This window comes from Glycine max, chromosome 6 (genome assembly GCF_000004515.6).
Source record: "Glycine max cultivar Williams 82 chromosome 6, Glycine_max_v4.0, whole genome shotgun sequence".
NCBI classification, from domain to species: Eukaryota; Viridiplantae; Streptophyta; class Magnoliopsida; order Fabales; family Fabaceae; genus Glycine; species Glycine max.
Window position 1 is genome coordinate 46,205,699 of NC_038242.2, and position 14,850 is coordinate 46,220,548.

Consider the following 14,850-nt stretch of genomic DNA (forward strand, 5'->3'; position numbering starts at 1 on the left):
TATGCAAGATTTTAATAATCTATATAATACTAAATAATGTAACCTGTGAAATCATTCCATTTTAACTACAGAACCAGTCATAATTCGTATTAGAACCATTGCCAACTTTTCTAATAATATTAGAAGCAAACCAGTTTTGTGGGTAACATGAAACTGTATTGAGCTATGAGATGTCTCTCCACCATATCGACAAAAAGCTAATATCAAAGAGAAGCAGATTTTTAAAAAGATGAGTCCATATTTATGCCATACACATTACTTTTAGCATAGGGTTGGGCACTTTGTATGTTTGAGATCCTGAGAAAAAGGAGTCAAGACGTGTGTGATGGCTTTGGATGCTTTTAGACTAATCTTTCATTGTTTCTCCATCAAGAGCTTCTCTCCCATGGGAGCAACTAATTTCTCTTTTGTTGAGGTTTAATGTAATTTCTATCTTAATTTTATTCAATAAAGCATTGTTATTGTTCTTCTTCTATGCCTAATGCTTGCTTTTGGTTTTATCACCATTTTACATGATTCTATTCATTTAATTATAATTGAGAAATTCTTTTGAATTGTAAAATGAAGGAAACACCCAATAATTTTTATGTCTAGGGATAGGATAAAAAGTATTTGAGATCAATAAACCTTTTTTCTTAATCCAAATTGTTTGGTTGTGCTTTATGTCCTTCCACTTACAATATGTTTGGATAGAAGAATTAAAATGGAAAAAGTAATTATCCAAAGGATTTAAAATCCCCCCGCCCTCCCCTAAATAATTTGTTTGGATGCTCATTTAGAAGAAATTTAAACTTTAAGCATTTTAAAATGGAATTTGTTTTTAACTATAAAATTAGAATTTTAAATTCTTTTAAAGATGAAGGGATTCTAAAATTCCTAGTGGCTTTCATAGAGGTGGATGCTTGCTCGCTCTCAGAGTCGTGTTGTTCGCACTCACTCTCACATGAGAAGTGGATGGCACAACATGGTAAAGTTTACAAGGATGCAGCTGAGAAGGAAAGATGTTTACAAATATTCGAAAACAACATGGAGTTCATCGAGTCTTTCGATGTTGTTGGCACTACTAGAAAAGCATTTTTCTACGATAGTTATTTTGGACATTTTACGTCGGTAATTAATCGTCGTTGTAGCTAATGTCATAGAAAGTAAAGACTTTCTCCGACGGTTTCCTAAAAAATCGTCTTAGAAAAAAATATCCTTTCAAGATGGTTCTTAGTCGAGAACTGTCTTAGAATGATAAACTTTCTAAGACGATTTTTCAAAGAACCTCCTTAAAATGTATTTTTTTATAAAAAAAAATCAACAAAATATATTGAGGATTCTAAGACGGTTTTTTAGAAAACCGCTTTAGAATGTAAACATTCTAAGACATTTTTTTAGAGAACCGTCTTAGAATGTATTTTTAAAAAAATTAAAATTAAAATTAAATATATTGTTGATTCTAAATCTTAAAATGTAGAAATTCTCAGATGATTTTTCAAAGAACCGTCTTAGAATGTATTTTTTTTAAAAAAAATATTGAGGATTCTAAGACGGTTATGATTTTTCAACTAACCGTCTTAGAATGTATTATTTTTTAAAAAAAATAATTTAAAAAGCCATTACAAATAAATAAAAAATTAAACTTTGAGAAAAAAAACCAGTCATTGTGATAGTCAGATACACCAACAGTGTAAAAGAGATCATGGTTTGAATATAGTTTAGTGTAACGTTCCCACAAGCCGTATTGCCTAAACTTGTCATAGAAGGAATAGTTTGAGAAAATGAAAAAAGAGCATATTAATAGAAGATTGAAAACATTAATTGTTGAAAATGGGTTTTGGGCTAACTTGTCTTGGCTATCGTTCTGGAATAATCTGTTTGTGAACTTGAGGTTAGGGCCTGGTATATAGAACTCCGCAGCTGAGCAATCTGGGATCCCAATTTCCCATAGAGTAAGACCATTTCTTGGAGGGTTATAACCAAGTGAATTCAAGTTGATGTTGCACCCTAAAGGTACATTATATACAAGTCATTGTCTAATGACGCAAGCTATAAACTAAATTTTTAAAAAGTTCAAATAATTATAACTGCAAAAGCTCAAATAGTTTAATATTTAAATAGTTCATGATTAAACATTTAACAATGCACGAGTTTGTAATTTATAGTATTATATCCTGATCATGATATGATGCCAATAAAAATGGAACTGATCATGACAGCTAATTAGTCACATAGTTCTAATTCCATGTCATGAATCAATTACTCAAAAAGCTGAAGTTGTTGCATATATAAAAGCACATAAACTACTTTATATTTAACAGGAGAGACGAAGATATTTTAGTTGGTTTGATGGTAATTTTAGTTTGATATCTATAATCTCCAATAAAACCCGAAACCCATGCATACAAGTTGTAATCCCCGGTACAATATTTTAAATCAAGAAAGTGTCCATCTTTGTCCGCTTGAATCCAGAATTGATAACCCTATGAATGACACATATAATTCAAATTTCAAAACCTTTTTAGCTTAATGTGTCACTAGCCCTTGAAACTTGAAATTTCAAGAAAATAAATTCAATTGACTCCTAACCAAATGCACCTTGCTTTCTCTATGCCATGATCCTGCATCTCCAGGCAAAGCTAGACCAACATAAGCATTGTTAGCAAGTTGAGCTCTCTTTCCCCTAATAAACAAGTTAAAGGATGGAATTTATTAGCTTGTTTCTATATAAGTTGATACTATGTAATCAAAGAATAAAATGAAGGTAAATAAAGCATATGCATATACCCATCTAGGACTAGTAGTCGTCCAGTCACTGTTCCCCGTTGATTGGGTGGAAGGAAACTGAGATGAATTGGCATATGCTATTAAGAAGGTAGTTAGGGACAAATGGAGTGACGAGTTGAGCAGTGCTTGGGAAGTAGCCTATGATGAATTGGCAGCAGCTATTAAGAAGGCATTTTAGGATCTATAATTGTCGTAAAGTGTAATAAATAAATATTATTTCACTAAAACTTGTTATTAAACAAGCTCTCAATATAAATGTTTGTTAAAATAAGTAAATTATATGGTATTGGATAAACAATCTTAAGTTTTATATTTCCATAGATTTATGTTTGTGAATCATGCATAATCGATCCTTTATACAAATAAGTTCAAAATAACTTATATGTTTTATAGTTATTTTACCCATACAAATTCAAATAAGCTTCACTAAATGGGATAGATGTTTTTCTACGAAAAAAATAAAATTAAGTAACAGTAAAATGCTTTAGAAATAGTTATTGTGGTAAATAAGTTCAAATACATTGAAAATATTTGTAAGAATAGTAAGAGCAAGAGGGGGATTAGTACTCAAAAACTGACATGCAACAGGAATGTTATCAACAATCAATCAACTATTACCACATACAAATACTAAAACTAATGAGAAATTAGAAGCTCAATTACATTGCACAATATACTAAAATCACAATATAACAATTTATCACGTGTAAATATAGGGGAACGGATTGCTGAGAAATTTAGAAAGATATTCAAGGTCCACCTTTGTTATACATTTCCACTACTAATGAAAGAACATTGCTACGCAAATGCCTTATAGATAAAAAAATATTTACCCTTCTCAATACTCATTTACAGCAAAATCACACTCTTTAAGCTAATTGATTGATTAAACTGGTATAGAATTATAAATAAATTAATAAAATGAGATCAATTCAAACAAAGTGAAGTTGTTTTAGTAGTGGAATAATAAGGTGGGCTGAATAAAGTTTTGGATAAATTATCCTGACCTGCCTATTTGAAATATGGGATTTATTATTTTTTTAGTACTAAATTTTTTTTAGAATTTTTATATTTGAATCCAAATTTTTAAGATTTTTAGTTTTATTTATTGATTTTTTTTTAAGTTTGACATGCTATTTGTTAAACTTTTTTCAAGGTGTGACACTTTTTTTAAGGCATAACAAAGATAAATTCCAGGAGAGATTGGATTTCAAATTCTATGATTCCGAGAGGAATTGGCATATGCATAAACCACAGGCGAGTGTAGTTAAGGGTAATAAGTATATGCCTGTTCTACAGCATCTGACCAAAGAGACCCAAATTGAGATTTGCTGGGAACAGAGTTAAGGTACACAAAACTGGGCCAAAGAGTTACCTCTCCCTTAAATTGTGGCTCAGATGCATAGGTTAAAAGAACAGCTTCAGGATACGCTGATATGTGTTTTCAAACTGTAGAAAAAATTAAGGTTTGGAACAACAAAGAAGTTCATTCCATAAATACCAGTTGAAGGATCATACTTGAAGTAGAGTCAACAATCAAGGACCAATATGTGTAAATTGAAATCTTCATAATCAAAGAAAATGAAAACATCATCAAACATGAGGCGAATGAATCCGAGAGGAATGAATCCAAGAGTGAGACTCGACAATGTCATTTAAAGACAACATGTAATTTGCAAAGCCAATAAAATCAATTAGACATACCATCTCGCCTAAGACTAATTGACAAATCATCCTAACTAATGCAAGTCCTGCTTCCTCAAAATCATCAAAACACTACTAGAAAATAAGGTTTTTATATCGGTTATTTAAGACTTTCAACATCGGTTATTAACCGATGTTGAAAGTAGCATCATTAACATCAATTTTGAAAAACTGATGTTAACTAATAAATACAACATCGGTTATTTAAAAAACCGATGTTGTTAGTAACATTTAACATCGGTTTTTTAAAAAAACGATGTTGTTTTAGAACTTTTTTTAATATGTTATCTATTTTTTCAATAAACCCAAAATTAACCTGCAAATTTTAAAACCAGATCACACAAAATATAATTTTCATTCTGTTTTGAAACAGTTTTTACCCGAAATTCCATGAGAAATTTACTAATTACTATGAATTTAAAGCATATTTAATGTTGAAACATAAATTTTAAAAACTGTAAAGTAAGTAAATATAAACTATAATTACAAAATTGTCTAAACATCCTAAGTTTCATTTTTAACTATCAAATAGTATTTTGCCCATTGGATGCAAAGCGCCTTCAATCTCTCTGGTTCCAAGTTGGCCAACATCATCACACGGAAGCTTAGGTCGTAGCTTACCCTCCACAACTTCCATGACAATCTAATAATATAGCATCAAACATTTTATTTCATGATAATCAAGATCAAGTGACATTTCAGATTGCTATACAATTGAGATTAGAATTGAACTACTTAATTAAACATTTACATAACAATTTAACAAAATTAACTAGGCAACTCAAGATTAGTGTGATGATCATATATACCTTGGTGGGACCATATTTTGTCTCAACATATGGGTAATTTCCAGTTAAAAGCTTGTTCAATATAACCCCATACTGTACACATCACACTTTTCATTATAAGGTTCACATCGGATCACCTCTGGTGCCATGTACACACAAAATCAATATCATTACATGCCATGTTTTGAGAAAATGAAAGTTAACACCATTCAAGTTTATCTCATTTAATACTCTTCTAAATTTTAAAAATACAAAATCAATATCTTACAACCTCTTACGCTAAATCTCTAGTTACTTAATTTTATCAATTCACGCTAATTAGAAAAAGGCTCAATTGATAGGATTCATAATCAACACAAGAGCATATCAATTTCACAGCAATTTCTGATTGTGACATCAACTGGTTCATCAAACATATATAATTCAGTTATAATTATAAGGATAAAATAAAAAATTACAGAAACACCCCAAAACTCATTCCAATTGATACTTTAAGGATCCCTACACATGTTCTCACTAACCTCAATTGTGAATAACTCATTCATTATCTCGATATAGTCACTCAAGAGTTCTCCGTTATCAATTGTGGCATTTTTGGTGCTCTCTAAAGCTCCTCCTCCAGTTGCTCTCTTAGGGTTCTTAAACATTAGAGAGAAGGAGAAGGGATTGAAACCTCCATTTGTATTGTCTTCGTGCGATTCCTTTTTCTCTTTCCATGAATATTATCTCGCAAATCCCAACGGTGTAGGTGGTTTGCAATTGAACCACGAACCACATATCAAAATTTCATGACAATCCAACGGTTAACAAAACCGGGATCATAGTTTTACTGGGACGGTTTTGGGTTTCTGTGGGAAAAGAAAAGGCTATGACGCGAAGTGTAATTCTCTCAGCTCTGATATCTTTTCGTGATTCCCAATGGTGAGAATTCTTGGAATTGAGTTGCAAACTTAGTGTTTAAATTTCATGACGATCCAACGGTGAATAAGTCCAAGATCGTCATTTTTTCTAAAATAGGTTTGGTGGTATGCGGGAAAAAGAGAGGGTTTTGGGAGGAAGAGAGGAAAAACGAAATTGAGAAAAAGATGAGACACATGTAAAACTGACCTAACACGATTTATTTTTATAGAGAGGGTCTGGTGTGTTTATATTTTTATTACATTAAATTTAATATTACGACATCGGTTTTCAAATAATCGATGTTAAAATAATTCAGTTTTAGCATCGGTTATTTGAAAACTGATGTTGTAAGTGCTTAACAACATCGATTTTCAAATAACCGATGTTAAAATCACACTAAATTCAATTTTTAACATCAACTTTCAAATAACCAATGTTAATAGGATGATGTTAAAACTCATTTTTTTAGTAGTGAAAACAGATTTCATATAAGCGCCAAAGTCCAAAACAACAAAAGAAAATTTTGAAACTACCATATTTATAAACTAGTTAGCATTTGGTTCAAGTCAAAAGTGGAATGCAATATAAAGGTAATACCGAGGTGCTCAATATTCTATCATACTAATCTTTGATTTCATACAAAGCATGAATATTCACATTAAATTTAAAGTGTGACATACAATAGGCATTATGTGCAATTTCCTCATATAACTTGCATCAATACAACAAAGAAAGCATGTTCAACTCAGAACCACTCAGACCCTATAAATAGCCATCCCTCTTATCTTGTTCCTCCGCTTCCTTGTTAGCAGCTTGAACGGAATTGAACCATAGAAAAGCCTAAAGAATTAAGCATTAAGAAATCACCACTAATCAATAAGTTATTACTATTAATGCTAATTGATTTCCTTAATTTTACTTTGGGCTTCTCAATCTGAACATAGATGGATAATAATTACTAACGAGGGAATGCCGGTGAAGACAAAAAAACCAAGCAAGTGAGCATAAAACAGGCTGTCAGAGCTTAATACTCCAAAAATAGGCTTTTGATTCACATATTCAAAAATGGAACCTATCTGTGGAAGCAAAAGATAAATAATACAAAATACATATGAGTGAAAAGTAGGAAACAATCAAAAAGAAAAACAACTATATTAATTAGTAATAAGATGCTGGTTAGTTATAGCGGCAATTGCAGTGATAGCAGAGGCAAGCAAATAAGCATAGAATGGGATCTCAAATCCTTCTTGTTACGAACTGTTGTTGTTGGGCTTGTCTTGGGCCCATGGCGGTGGTTCATCAGAGTCCGATTTGGCCCACGAAGGGATTTTTTCATCAGACTTGCTTGATTCAGCAGAGCCTTGAGTCACAACAACCACAACTAATATGTATGGTGTTTTCCTTTTTCTCTGATTGTTCTTAGGAACTCCCAAAAATGTTGTAGGGTGTGATACATGTTGATTTTGCACTGCACCTGCACACGACAATGTTAAGAAGTTGTTGCAACCCCCACTCACTTCAATTGGTGGAACCTTAATACAGTACGGCCAGCTTGAAGGGAGAGGTTTAGGGTTTGGAGAATTAAATTGGGGGCTGGAATGATGTGGGAGAAGCTCATGTTGAGGCGCTGCGAGACAGAGAGAGCGTCTGAGTCTGGCTCTTTGAGAAGCTCTAAGGAGAGAGAGCTAGCAATCTTATCCATTTAGGTTTTTGATGAGAAATGTCTTGTTATGAAGAACGAAGGAGTGAAGAGAGTTCAAGAATAGAAATGGGAAGAGGAATGTCAAGGAAACAGAGGAGGGTGATGAATTGGAGAGGGAGATGTGAATGTTAAGGAACGAGAACGGAGTAAGAGCCTTCGAAGTTGCAAAGACACTAATGACGGCATGATTAGGGTTCTTCTTAGGAGTCCCACAGGAAAAAGAGAAATATAATATATATATATATAGGTACAAAATATTTTAAGATGGCTTTTACAAGACCGTCTTAGAATGACAACTTTCTAAGGCGATTTTTGTAAAATCGTCATAAAGTTGTTGCATTTAATTTCAAAAATGTCATCGTATTCTTTCTAAGTCAGTTTTTTATCGATCGACGTAAAAGCAACGTCGTAAAAAATGATTTTTGTAGTAGTGTGGGGACAAATCTTTCAACCTCAGCACTAACCAATTTGCGGATCTTCATGATGAAGAGTTTAAGGCTTTACTAACTAATGGTCACAAGAAGGAACATAGCTTGTGGACAACAACAGAAACATTGTTTAGGTATGACAATGTTACTAAGATCCCAGCTAGCATGGACTGGAGGAAAAGAGGTGTTGTCACTCCAATCAAGGACCAAGGCAAATGTTGTAAGAATATGTTTTCTACGTTCACCGATCAGTTCAGTTATATTAAATTTGTGTTTCATTAAAAAATGTGTTGATACCAACTTGTTTTTGTTTGTAAAAGCAGTAAGTTGTTGGGCTTTTTCAACTGTGCGTGGCTACAATTGAAGGTCTCCATCAAATAATTACAAGTGAATTGGTGCCCCTATCAGAGCAAGAACTAGTTGATTTTGTGAAAGGTGAGAGTGAAGGATGCTATGGTGATTATGTGGAAGATGCATTTAAATTTATTACCAAGAAAGGTAGAATAGAAAGTGAAACACACTACCCCTACAAAGGAGTTAACAACACTTGTAAGGTTAAGAAGGAAACTCATGGTGTAGCTCAAATTAAAGGGTACAAGAAAGTTCCTTCAAAAAGTGAAAACGCACTCCTAAAAGCTGTGGCAAATCAACTTGTGTCAGTTAGTGTTGAAGCTAGAGATTCTGCTTTCCAATTTTATTCAAGTGGGATTTTTACAGGGAAGTGTGGAACTGATACAGATCATCGTGTTGCACTAGCTAGTTATGGAGAATCTGGTGATGGTACTAAGTATTGGCTTGCAAAGAATTCATGGGGAACTGAATGGGGTGAGAAAGGATATATAAGGATCAAGTGAGATATACCTGCCAAAGAAGGTTTATGTGGAATTGCTAAGTATCCCTATTATCCAATTGCTTGAGTATTGCTATCAATCTATATATATGAAAATCTGAAAGTTCAATTAGTTAAGTATATGCACGTAATATCTGTAACCACCTTTTTAATTTCTAGCCAGTATTTGCACCTACGTAGTGCTCTTAATAAGATGTTTGTGTTTGATCTCATGATGTTGTAAGGGTATTATCAAGGAGGAATTAACTTTTTCAAGGTACTTCTGTTCAATATAGATTGCATCTGCTGATTTGAACTTGTTATTGGATGCACTTTATTATTTTTTGTTGTAATATAGTTTGACAACCTAGATTAATTTATGATGATCCAGACGTTGTTACCCTTACTAGAAGCAGCCAAGAAGCAGCAAACCAGATAAACCGAAAAGATACTCACTGGGAGGGTGAGTCTATTATTATATCTACAAAAAAATTTAGTTGTTACCAAAAAGAAATTCACTTGGAGGAATGCAAGGTGCTTCAGTCAAAATACAGGTTATGGTTACACTTTTAGTTTCTTTGCCTACATAAATTACCAAAATTCTGAGACCTGGCCATATTGCCTGCAATATTCTGTTCGACATTTGCAATTAGTTTATTGGAACCTTGATTAATGTATATCTGACTCAATTTATAAAATTTAAAAAAGTAATAAGCTTCTAAGTTAGCCTCATCTATGCTGAAGAGGGATCCCCTTACTTTGGCCTCAGTTATCTTTTTTGTGACTTTTCCTCTGTTCCATTGGCATTACTCTATTTTACATCATTGGATTTTTCATACCCAATGTGATGAGTATTTTATATTTGATTTTTCTATTATTAAAATCATATGTGTAGGCTGCAGAGAGGCTCATTTGAAGTGAAGTACTCGAAACATAGCATGCTAGTTCAAGCTTCAGTGAAATGTTCTTTTGATTTTTTTACTTCCTTCATAATCTTGTAATAATTTCTTCATTGAAACAGAATCTTTTTATTGAAAAATATTCCTACATATTGGCCTAATTCTGTAAAACCTTGCTAGTTGAAGCTATATAATAATCAGTCTTTAGCGGCATTCACCTATATTGCCGGTAAAAGAAACCGCAGTATAAAATACGCTGGTTTAATTTAATTGCAACTAGATATTTTAGCAGCCATATGTATTGCCGCTAGCCGAAAGGTACTTCTGGTATTGCGATCATGGACTGCAAATTTGTGTCCATCGTAGTCTTTTAACATGCATATAATATTAAAAAAAATGCAATATTAATTTTAAGGAGGTGATTTTGTTCAAGACAGTGAAGATCACTGTAGATAAAACTCTCTCTAACTCTTCACCCCAATCCAAGTCACATATGATGGCTTCTTCATATATTTTTATCCTAATCCCATTTCTCGTCTTCTTGGAATACAACATCCTTTCTTATTATGATTCTATGTGAATTTGTGGGACCCCACTACTTGCAAGATTGTTGTTAGCACGGATGTAGTCTTTGCAGAAAATGAACTACAAAGTGACCACACTAGTGCAAAATAGGGATTTAACATAGCACTACGTCTCCACCCACTCTTATTCAACACACACATATTCTCTCCATAGACAAACATGATACAGAAATTCCTTCTTTCTTATCTCTTATTTTAGCTTCGAGTTATTATCTTTCATCAAAAGCAAGAGTATTTTAACCGAGTGAGTCCAACAAATTAGCATGGCACACTTCGTTCAGTAAGAATCTGATTAGAATTGAAAGTTAAAGGTTAATTGTGATCACTAGCTACTATTTGGTGCACTGTGAAAAATAAACACATGTTGATGAACTTGAAAAGAGCCCCTTGTTCACTATAAATTAGTTGTGGTAGTTTCCACTGCCTTAGCTGCAAACTAAACCAATTTTCTTCGTCTGTGTAACAAACACTTCAACAATCTACTCTATACCCGATTTACAAGATGAGTTCATTTAGCCAAAATCCCTATGTTTTAGTTCTGTTCCTCGTTCTCACTGTGTGGATATCCCGTGTAATGTCTCGCGGGCTCATTACATCTGAGAGACATGAGAAATGGATGGCACAATATGGTAAGGTTTACAAGGATGCTGCAGAGAAGGAGAAACGTTTCCAAGTATTCAAAAACAATGTGCAGTTCATTGAGTCATTCAATGCTGCTGGGGACAAACCTTTCAACCTTAGCATTAACCAATTTGCGGACCTTCATGATGAAGAATTTAAGGCTTTACTAAACAATGTTCAGAAAAAGGCAAGTAGGGTGGAGACAGCAACAGAAACATCGTTTAGGTATGAGAATGTAACTAAGATTCCTTCTACCATGGACTGGAGGAAAAGAGGTGCTGTCACTCCAATCAAGGACCAAGGCTACACATGTGGTAAGATTCTATTTTAATTCCACGTTCATCAGTTGAATTATAAGAAATTCTATTGATCGAGCAACTCTTCCTCTTTCATTCCTTTAGCGTACTCAAACTCATTTAACTATTGGCCTAGCTAGCATCAAAGTTCTTAGATTTCTAAGGGTACCATAGAAATATTTCTCCAGTTATATTCTATTGGTGTTTAATTTATAAAGAATGTGCAATATTGTGCTAATATCAACTTGGTTTTGTTTGTGGAAACAGGAAGTTGTTGGGCATTTGCAACTGTGGCTACTGTCGAGAGTCTCCATCAAATAACTACAGGTGAATTGGTGTCCCTATCAGAGCAAGAACTAGTAGATTGTGTTAGAGGTGACAGTGAAGGTTGCCGTGGTGGTTATGTGGAAAATGCCTTTGAATTTATTGCTAATAAAGGTGGAATAACAAGTGAAGCATACTATCCTTACAAAGGAAAAGATAGAAGTTGTAAGGTTAAGAAGGAGACTCATGGTGTGGCACGGATTATAGGGTATGAGAGTGTTCCTTCTAATAGTGAAAAGGCACTCCTAAAAGCTGTGGCAAATCAACCAGTTTCAGTTTATATTGATGCAGGAGCAATTGCTTTCAAATTTTACTCAAGTGGGATTTTTGAAGCAAGAAATTGTGGAACTCATCTAGACCATGCTGTTGCAGTTGTTGGTTATGGTAAACTTCGTGATGGTACAAAGTATTGGCTAGTAAAAAATTCATGGAGCACTGCATGGGGTGAGAAAGGGTACATGAGGATCAAGCGAGACATACGTGCCAAGAAAGGCTTATGTGGAATTGCTTCAAATGCCTCTTATCCAATCGCTTAATAAGTGTTCTTGATAATTCATATAAATCTGAAAAGGTCATTATAATCGTATATATGCACGCATCTACCAAAAAATAAATAATCGTATATGCACGCATAGGTTGTGCTAGTACTAAAATTGCGTGTAAACTTTTATTTCAACCATATATAATGAGAATAAGATATTGCTAGTATGAATATTCTGAATTCTCGTATTACTTTTCTACTAGTCAATAGATCCATGCATTCAATTGTTATATACTCACGCCTATCTTCCTGTCAAATATTTGTATCTTCTGCGCTATATTGAATTTGAAAGGTAAGTAACTAAGTATATAAGGCTTTATCTAGCTCATTTTTACTTTTCTTAATTTTTCACGTTTGACAATTGGCAAGGATGATGCTACCCCGAGTAAGGTGGGTTCTAAGTGAATCAGCTCACTTTTTTCTTATAAATTTATAATTAAGGTGGATTGATTTTTATCAATACAACTTACTCAAATTTATGATAAGCAAAGTTATCAAAGGAGAATTTAAGTCTGTTATAGTATGTGTGAATTATTATAAACTTTCTAATATTTGTTTTTCATCTTTACATATAAAAAAATTATAGCTGGCCAAGTTGGCGGATTACAACATACTTTAACAGCTCAAAGTTGTAAGGATTATGGTGTAATTAATTAGGGCAATGCATTTTCAAATATCTTTTGACCGCAAATATTTATTGATCACTCTTAATTACCAGGTTGGACTAACAACATTTCTTACTTTTGAAAGTTATACATAACTGGTTTACCTTTCTCCTTCAGCCCTTAGTTTAATTTTGTCTCAAACAGACTTTACCTGGCCTTTGGCTTTTAATTATGGGGGATAATTTGGTAGTATTATATAGGCCATCGCTTTCTTTGGCTCATTCAAGGTTCCTATATTTAGGTTTATTCCTTTTGGTATCAAAAGTTTAGAAGTGATTCTTGTAAGGAAAATATTTAATAGACACATCAAATGTTAACTAACACCTAAAGAGAGAAATAAAAAATAATATATATATATATATATATATATATATATATATATATATATGATTGAATAGTTTAGGTTTAAATATATTTTTTGTTTTTATAATTTAGCAATTTTTGTTTATCGTCCTTGAAAAAAATTTATTTTTGCTTTAGATCCTACAAATTATATTTATTTTATTTTTCTTTCTTAACGTTCTTTACATAATGTTTTTTTACTATTTAAAGTGTTATTTAAAACATTTTAAAGAAGAAAAACAAGACAAACACATTTTGAAAGGACTAAAAAAAAAAATTATAAAGATCAAAATGAAAAAAAAAAACACTAAATTACGTGAATGAAAAAAATATTTAAACTTAAAATTTATGATGTAATAGAAAAAAAATACAAAAAGAAATAAGAAGTTGGTGGAATGTTTAAAATAAAAAATGATTCACTCATCATTATTCTTCTTGTAATCTTTGGGTTAGGCTATCATATTGATGTAAGATGGAAAATTGACTGTTTTGCAATGGGAAGAATTTCTTTTTTAAAGTATTGTTAAATATAAATAATTAAAAGTTATTCGGACAGTTTCTTATACTTTTTTAATCAGAGTAAGAAATCACCATTGTTGAGGTGATTCAGTAAGAAAGAATTATAGAACGCGAAGAAGATGAAGGCGCGAAAAGATTGCAAAAACGATTTCAAACTGATATCATGTGAACTTTGGAATATCAAAGGAGAGAAATTATGAAATGGAATATATTCATTATCAAAAGAACATCTTACAATGCATAAGAGTAATTAATATATATAGTAAACTAGCTAATTAACAAACTCTTGACTTGGCTAAACTAATTCAGTTACAACTATGATTAACTAAGACTAACTAGAGTTACTATTTACATCATGTAATATTTTTAGTTAAAAAAAACTTTTTAAAAAGAATAATTATATTTTTAGTTTTTAATATATTTGTTTCAACTTTTAAAAATAATCAGAAGTTGAAAGAAATTTAAATCTGATTAAAATTAGAAACTGTTTAAAATAATTTTTCAAAATATAATTACTTCTTTTAAAGAAAAAAGTTATTTTATAATTGTAAACATAATTTAGTTTCTACTTTATTAAAAACTTATAAACAATCATCAGTATATTATTTGAAATCAAAATCGATTTTTTTTTTAATATGTAACAAACTGAACCATTACCATATTCATCTAAAACTTTATATTTCGATTACATGACAAGGAGTGTATGTTATTTTCTACTTGTTCGGGACACGAGGCATTTTCCATGTGAGTTCCTTATTAATTAGTAATCTGACAATTTTCTCTTCCTAAGAATTCTTGTATTTTCTTTCGAAGTAAAAAAGAATTCTTGTATTTTTTTTCCTAGAAAAAGCATTGAGAAGAAATTATAGTAGTGTTATTAGTATATATATAAATTATGCAGAATTCTCACCGGTTATCTCCTGCTTTAAATACCATAAA

General features: G+C 32.1%; 1 protein-coding gene and 2 pseudogenes across 1 annotated transcript; 2 read left to right on the top strand and 1 right to left on the bottom strand.

Annotated features, from left to right (window-relative positions):
* Positions 1 to 165: 165 nt before the first annotated feature.
* LOC100811150 (senescence-specific cysteine protease SAG39-like) lies at positions 166 to 9,376 on the top strand (annotated as a pseudogene).
* Positions 6,924 to 7,863, bottom strand: LOC102664859 (uncharacterized; annotated as a pseudogene).
* A 1,654-nt stretch (positions 9,377 to 11,030) lies between the features above and the next one.
* On the top strand, positions 11,031 to 12,552 carry LOC100799247 (KDEL-tailed cysteine endopeptidase CEP1-like). The gene is given in 2 exon segments (NM_001252774.2): positions 11,031 to 11,538; positions 11,788 to 12,552. Coding segments are annotated over 2 exon segments (1,026 nt in total). The 5' UTR covers positions 11,031 to 11,105; the 3' UTR covers positions 12,381 to 12,552.
* Positions 12,553 to 14,850: the final 2,298 nt, after the last annotated feature.